At 36.3% G+C, this 7,975-nt stretch overlaps 1 protein-coding gene and 1 pseudogene across 1 annotated transcript in view; both read right to left on the reverse strand.

The window, feature by feature from the left end:
- The window catches only part of LOC105454040 (odorant receptor 13a-like), a 3,011-nt gene extending 1,243 nt beyond the window's left edge, over window positions 1-1,768 (reverse strand). Inside the window, exons 1-3 of the mRNA XM_011696367.1 lie at window positions 1,515-1,768; window positions 1,079-1,436; window positions 600-833 (exon numbers count right to left, since the gene is read on the reverse strand). Coding sequence (XP_011694669.1) covers window positions 600-833; window positions 1,079-1,436; window positions 1,515-1,768 — 846 coding nt within the window. The remainder of the gene's footprint in view (window positions 1-599; window positions 834-1,078; window positions 1,437-1,514) is intronic.
- Window positions 1,769-7,567: 5,799 nt separating this feature from the next.
- LOC105454041 overlaps window positions 7,568-7,975 on the reverse strand; it is a 12,201-nt pseudogene continuing 11,793 nt past the window's right edge.

Consider the following 7,975-nt stretch of genomic DNA (forward strand, 5'->3'; position numbering starts at 1 on the left):
TCACAAATAACAAAATCCGACACTCGGCAGGTGTCATGTTATACCAGAGCGCCTCATAGACTGCATCGCCAATTGATTTGCTCTGCAGAAAAAGAAAGGCAACAGCTTACAAACTCGAAAGGAACAAGTCTATCAATTTATCTGAATTCGATTTCAAGTCCGATCCAGTGATACCATTTGAGAGTTTTCGAACATTTAAGAAACACAAGAGCCGTAATGTAGCGTAGATATATATTGAACTGACCAAGGCTCTCAGTAAATTGTTCCGCAGAAGATGCAAAAAGTTTAAAAATTGATTGCCAGCGGACCCGAAGAATGAGAAATAGAATATTGCACGTATAAGATAAAATATTACACGAACCTTGGCGCTGAGATATTCCCCCGCGAAACAGAAGATAAAGGCTTCCAACGTTACGGCGACGTAAAAGATAGCGGACTTCAGCATCACCACGGTAGCCCCGTCCCTAATGAGAGACTATACGAGAAGATGGCAGAGAGCTCGGAAGATGTTCAAGGTATTTAGGTTTAGCGTAAAATTACAAAATAATACAATAATTGCAAAATAACACCATAATTATTTCATTAACTACGCGACTTACGCCTATGATGGTGAAGCCGATGCAACAGATGACGACGGTATTCGATAAGAACTGCATCAGCGCGATGTCGGAATAGAGTTCCTCGATATTGTCCGAGAGCGTTATTATTCTTTGGTGCCGGATAATCAGAAGCCTGACACTTGCGACGATTGAATCGCGCTGCACAGTTCCGTTGCCGCAAATTGTCAGTAATTGCCGACGAAGAATATCGATCTGTCCGCTCACGTGAAGTACCTAAACGTGACTATTAATTAGACTCCGCAAAGAAAACTTACGCGAAAAAAAGAATTTTCGTCATGAGCGAAAATTCTTTTTTAAAAGTATTACTTTTAAAGTATTCAAATTCAAGGTGCAAAATTAGAGGACAAAGAGTCATAATTATGTTTCGATTAACGCTCGCGGAAGCGCGTGTCACCGCAGTAAAGAGTGAAGCTAATAAATCTTAAAAAGCCATGCGTCACTCGATCGGCGGAACTCACCAGCGTGATGATCAAGCAATTCATCATAGCGACTAAAGCGGCGATCGACACTACATGAAGAACCTGACCGAGCGCTAAAAGCTCGAAGAGGGGAGACGCGTCGACTTCGAAGGGGAATTCCATCTTTATAGGCAGCACTCTCGAACTAATGTTTAGATCATCCTTAAAGTCGACCGAGTATCGCAAAAGATTGGTCATGGAGTAGCAAATTGCGGACATGGCGTTGATGCTGATCAGCACGTTCGAGCAACGGCGCGACAGCTCGGCATTGCTCGCCATGATGTACGATACCGATTTGTCGAAAATTTTGACGTTGCTCCAATCTTCTTCCATCGCTAGCAGGATATCATAAAATAGCCTGTAGAAAATGGCTCGCGTATTTTGCATCGAAATCGTCGTTCCTGTCATCGCGACATCGCGGAAACTATATCCCTACCTGCGATTCGACCAGAGGGAGATCAGCTTCAGGCAGCCGAGGCTGTAAGCCAACGTGATGCTGAGCGCATCGATGAGATTCGAGATGTCGTTCACGTCGAAGTGGCCGAAGATGTACGCGTACTGAAAGTACAGCGCGAACACCAGGCTCGTCATGTACGCGAACCAAGTGATGGTCCCGTACGGCAAATCCGGCCAGAGTCCGACGAAGCGGAGGCCGATCTCGACGGAAGTGCTGATGGAAGTTGCGCGCATTATCTCGCGCTGGGATCGGGACCACCGCGACCGTTCCCTCGTCTCAAAGGCAAGAAAACGATTGTCGTGCTGTGCGACGCTACTCGGAGATTAAGCATCGAGTTTCGACGTGCTATAACTCCGGTCGCAAACGCGAGGCCACAACAATGCGTTGCCCCCTTCGCCGATCGTTATCAATCAATCGCAATTATGCGTGCTCTTGCCGTGTCTGATGTGACGGCGAAAAAAAAATAGAAGCGTACGTTACATTTCTACGATGATTACAGGTTGTAGAGAAAAGAAAGAGCATAATTCGAGGCGACGTATATCGAACGTTACGCGAGGAGGGGAAGGAGAATATTCGCTTATTAAAAAAATGAGAGATCCGTTGGGCGCATGTGCACAATGCCAGTACGCGTTGAAAGACTTGCGAAGCACAAAGGCAAGGAAAAGGGAGTGTTGCTATAGAAAGAGACTCGTGAGAAGTTCTAAGTCGCGTATTGTTGTAAACAAAGGTAACATATTATCGTGCGATCACGTTCACGTTCGGAAAGAGATCAGAGGAGATTATATCTATTACGCGTATCAATAGTATAAATTCCAACGTATGTAACATGCCTACTTGCGTTACGAAAGTTTGTTGATCAAAAAGAATTATATACAACTAAAAGTATTATTTAAACAGGCATATATCTTATTTTCGAGTATTTCTTTTTTCTCAAATGATTTTACCATCAAGTAGTTAATATTAAGCAGTTATTAACGCATTTCCAGTATTAACGCATATAAACGTCTCAATAATTTGACATGTGTCTATGACCGGACACAAAATTATTAATTTCAAATGCTTTTTTTACTACCATTACAGACGCGCGCTATTTAACATTTTTCACTTTTTACTATATTTGCACTCTATCAACCTCAGTACACACAACTGTTAAAATATGCCATGACAGCCGCTCACGAAGTAACCGGCCGCTGCGAGACAACCAATCGGCATCGCGAAAAAGCGACAACAATACTTTGAAAGATGCGATTATCGATGTCATGCCTTTTTTTTAGAAAGAAACATCCAAATTTAATTGCAAGAATATTTAAAGATTACAATTAAATTATAATATTATAACAAAAGCAATTGAGATTAATTAATAATAAGTTTTGTATGCGTGTTCGGATATATATAGGTACATGTCCGCTCACTGAAACGTTTACTTTACGTGCGTTGAGAATCTTTTCTAATGATCTTTTCTGACAATAACTATTATATTTCAGGAAGCAATCTTTGCGCACGATTCTCTGTGTCTTCTCATCAATTTCATCAAATGGACGAGCAAATGTAGTCGTTGACATCCATATCCGAGTTCATAATTTCTTAATACATCGCAATATGCAGCGTCGATATGTACAAAACAGAAGCTTTTACCTGTATACGGAGAGACACTTTTCATTGTAAGTATCATATCGGATGTGTGCATAGTTACGGAGGCCGCTGAATCGTTTGCATTATAAATTGTTTGCACAGTCAGCTTTGATATTCGCCCGAGACGCGTTTAATATCCATGAGCAACATTTTGTATGTATGAGAACGGATCTTACGCCGGTGAATCCCTCCAGAGAAAGATCCATCACTTTTCCAGCCGTGATCGTCAATCTCTTTTGCGACCTCACAATCACAAGCAGGAGCGAGAGTTCGACACCGGCTGGGCATCATGTTGTACCAGACGGACTCGTAGACGGCGTCTCCGATCGATTTACCGTGAAAAACAACCAGTTGAGTTCTACGAATGTCGAGCATGAGCGCAAATATTTTTCCTCCTGTAAAAATTTCATTTGATATAGATACGTTTATATAGCAGCAATTTGTAAAGTTAAGTGCTCGCAAAATTGCCTGTTAACACAGCAATTTATCGAGAAAATAAGATCGTTTTGATAAAATACAGTTTACATGTGATAACCTTTGCGCTAAAATACTTTCGGTGCAACAGAAAACAAACGTAATTGCGACGTAAAATAAAATGCATTTTATTAATATTATTGCTTTTTGATAGTCTGTTATTATTACTGAATAGTCTGTACACTCGCTCACTAAAAGGTTGCGACACTTTCTTTTTTATAGGTTTCAAAACGCATTAATATTTTGCAAATGCGGACCACGATTGGTGTTATACTGCCTTTAGACTAAAGATAGTACATCGTGGTTTGCATTTGCAAAATATTAATTATCTATAAAGTATATATTACGTATATATTAAATATAAATTAGAAACCTATAAAAAAAAAGTGTCGCAACCTTTTAGTGAGCGAGTGTACAAGCAATGAATAATACAAATTGGTTATATAACATCAAAGCAAAAAATTGGCATTATTAATATTCTATAAAAATATCAATTGCTTTATAATATATCATAATATTTTATAATGAGATTTATTACGCAAATTTACATAATTTAATAACAAACATAATTTAAAAAATTAATTTCTATTTTTAAATTGAAATAATTACTTAGTATTTACAATTATTATGAAGAATAAAATTTATAATAATAATCAAGAGACGTCAGATAACCAATTAAATAAAAACTACATGCACGCAATACAGGAGAAGAGATTTTCGATATTGTCAGACAATGAGATGATCTTTTGATGCTTTAAGATGAAAATCTTTAAGATGAAAAAAGATAAAAACGAAAAACTTTGGTATTTTTTTCAGAAAGATTTAAGCCAAAACTTGTACCGTATCAATCTAATAATTTAGGTGAAGAATCTATGAATATTGGATTTAATTCCATTTTTATTTACACAGAAAACTAGGAAATGATCTTTCACACTGCAACGCGAAGAAGCTGATTGAAACTCACTAATGTGATGACCAGAGAATTGATCATAGCGTTCAGAGAGGAGAAAGTGGAGAAACTGGGCTACTGCCATGATCTCAAAGATAGAGATTCATTAATCTCGAAAGGTAATTCCATTTTGAAGGGAAGATCGAATCTGGTCCCGTGAGGATCGTCCTCCCTTCCTTCGCGGAGCGTCGAATGAGACCTCCGAGAGCGCAGAAAACAGCAGCTGAGACGCTGATGAACATTAAAATTTAAAGCACTGACGCGACAAATTGGCGTTAATTACAGGATTATATGCTAGCATTAAGTATATGTATGTGAGAGCTGGTAATAATGTACTCTCTTTAATCTTTGTTCATTCTCGCTAAAATCATGTGAAATATTCTATGAAAAATATTTCGAAAGTATTTGCCACAGAGAGAAAGAGAGAGAGAAAGAGATACGCAACATATAAAAACAATACAAAAGTATAAAAGGTGTTTAAACAGAAAGTCCGGAAAATGCGCTATGCGAACGTCTTTACGACACCTTTTACATTTACGAGCTGTTTGAAGAAGCACTTTTATAGGTTGAATAAACATCAAATTTGAAATATAAAAGAAGTTCAAAATATAAACGTTGCAGAAGAGATGAATATTATATAGCGAGTAAAATCTTTGTCGTCGGAGAGCATTCTAAAATATTATACAAAGAATAAAAAACTGACTTGTAACAGAAAAAATTGTAATAATATTCTGTTTCTCTTTTATCTTATTATAATTATTATCTTTTATCTGTTATAATTATTATAATTTATAATTATTTTCACAGGCGGTATAATACTAATTAACATAATTGACATTCTGTTGCGTCGCACGATTGTTCTATTGAATAAAGACTTAAGTACCTTCCTGAGTTATTCCATTCTTTGGCGATTTAACCAGAGGCTGATCAACTTCTAAGAAAGCCAAGCTATATGGTACAGTTATGATCAAAGCGTCTATAAGCATTAAGAAATCGTTTATCTTGAAATTTTTGAAAAGATACATGAATGGAAATTGCAACAAAATGAGCTACGTGCCAATAAATCGGAGTCCCGATTTCGACCGAAAAAAAATAGTTTGTCATGCACGTTACAGTCATCTCACGAGATTGTGATAAATTCCGCGATGACTTGCTCTTCTAAATCGCCCGCCATCGATATGAGTGAACGATACGTGTTATGCGTGAAACTTGTACATACGTCGATTGATTTATTGTACGTCGCGTGATGACGGTAAGAGTACTGACCGATCGTGTAGGGGACGACGAAAGCGGGAATAGCTATCGATCAATCGTAATTACACGTTGAACTCAAGCACTGACCGTTCAAAGATTGTAACTTCGGGGACAAACGATCAACAGGCTACCCCTCGCTGGCACGTGAGCAAACAATTCCTTTTAAAAATGTAGATCTCTCTTCGAGCATATGCTACATGTCTATAATGGTCGTATTACCTATAATATCATCGAGAAGAAACAATTGAAATCGATAAAGAAACCTGAGAAAACTTCGAAGGAAAAATACGAGGGAAGAAACATAACGCGCAAGCTGACAAGAAGTTGGCGATAGAAATGTCCAGGATGCGATTTAAAACTGTAGAACGTTTTTCTGAATATCTTTATCGTAGAATATAAATTTGAAGCTATTTTTAATTGTATTAAAAGTAACTTCGATTAATTTAGAAATTTTAAGAATAATATTAAATACATATAATAATAATTTTATTATATTAAATATAATAATAATAATTTATATTAATAAATCTAATAGAGACATAAAGTATGTAGGTTTTAACAAAAAATTTGATACAAATAAGACTTTTCTGAATTAATTGTGCTATATATTTTTAATTATTATAATTATTTTATTTTTCTACTTTCAGCAAGACTTTAAGATATCAATTTCTAAAAGAATTTTTAACTTAATAAAAGATTACCATAATATGTTATTACATTTTTCTATCCAATTCGGAAAATGTATAACTAATACAGTATTGCGAATGACACATTGATGCTCAATATGGAAGCAAAAACGTGAAATATTAGTTTCGGTGATCATCACGCGTAATCCGATCGGTATTATTGCACTCGTGCCAGTCGTTCTGTATCAAAATTTTTCTATAAATAACCCGCCATTTATTACTTAAATTGGCCAGATATTTCAGCACCGATATACAACAAAATCTGGCAGCATCTGGAACATTTGTTGGCTTACTGTCAAACAATATAAGGTCCATTTCGAGTGGGAAACTCGCGGCATTCATGGTTAACATTCTGCAACTCGAAACTCATTGTCAGGAGACGCGTGTATGGGCAACTCAGTATTACGTTAACAACACCTGGTACACGAGAGTACGAAGATCGCTATCGCGCATTCATATGAGTTAATCTGCATAATACACTGAAATTACCCAGCGATCCTCGAACGATCGATATGCTATATCCCCCCTCAAGCATCCCAATCAATCAATCCCAGTTAGGTGCTGCGTAGTCTCACTAGTAATTCGAAATAGCTTATTATCCGTCTGAGTGTTCTATAATTGTACCAAAATGATGTATTGGGCTACGAATTGCACGCGGCGTTTGGATGCAGGAAAAGACTTAAATTAATGATATGTATTATAGAAATCTCATTACAACTACATGCAAGAAAATATGCTTGCAAATTATTCAATGAGAATATTCAATGGGCAGATAAAAAAAAAATATATATATATATACATAAATAGATTTAAGTATTCAGCAAATTAATAAAATCATGAGTGATCAATTATTCGCATTTATACTAAATGTTATTTCAGTCTGCGTAATCTGCAGGTATCAAAAGTTATCGAAAACAATATAAAAATTCAACAACTATTAATTTATTAACAACAATTCAATGATTAGTTTTTTAAAATAATTGTCAGCTTCTAAATTATTTCTTTTGCACTAATGTAATAGGGATTTTGACAAATCACTATTGTATATTTGTTGATGTCAATACATGCAAAACAGATACATATGATGCCGATGCCTTCATGATCTAAACAAATGGAAATTAAAAAGTTAATTTTAATCTATGTCCATACGTAAAGGATACATGTCATAACAAATGCTATCAATTGTAAGCAAGATAAAGTTTTTATTTAATAATTATTTGTCAAAAAGATTTCGAAATATTACATTCGTTAAAGCTTCGAATGACATATCCATCATTTTCCCTGCAGTGATCGACAGTCGCCTCTGGGATCTCATTATCATGAATGATATAATTTTACCGTGATTTGGCGGCATATCATACCACAAAGATTCGTATGCTGCGTCAGCGATCGATTTACTCTAAAAATAATGTAAATTATGTCAAAAATATCAAGGCAGTATTTTT

Source organism: Wasmannia auropunctata, unplaced genomic scaffold (assembly GCF_000956235.1).
Source record: "Wasmannia auropunctata unplaced genomic scaffold, wasmannia.A_1.0 LD335989.1, whole genome shotgun sequence".
Taxonomy (NCBI): Eukaryota; Metazoa; Arthropoda; class Insecta; order Hymenoptera; family Formicidae; genus Wasmannia; species Wasmannia auropunctata.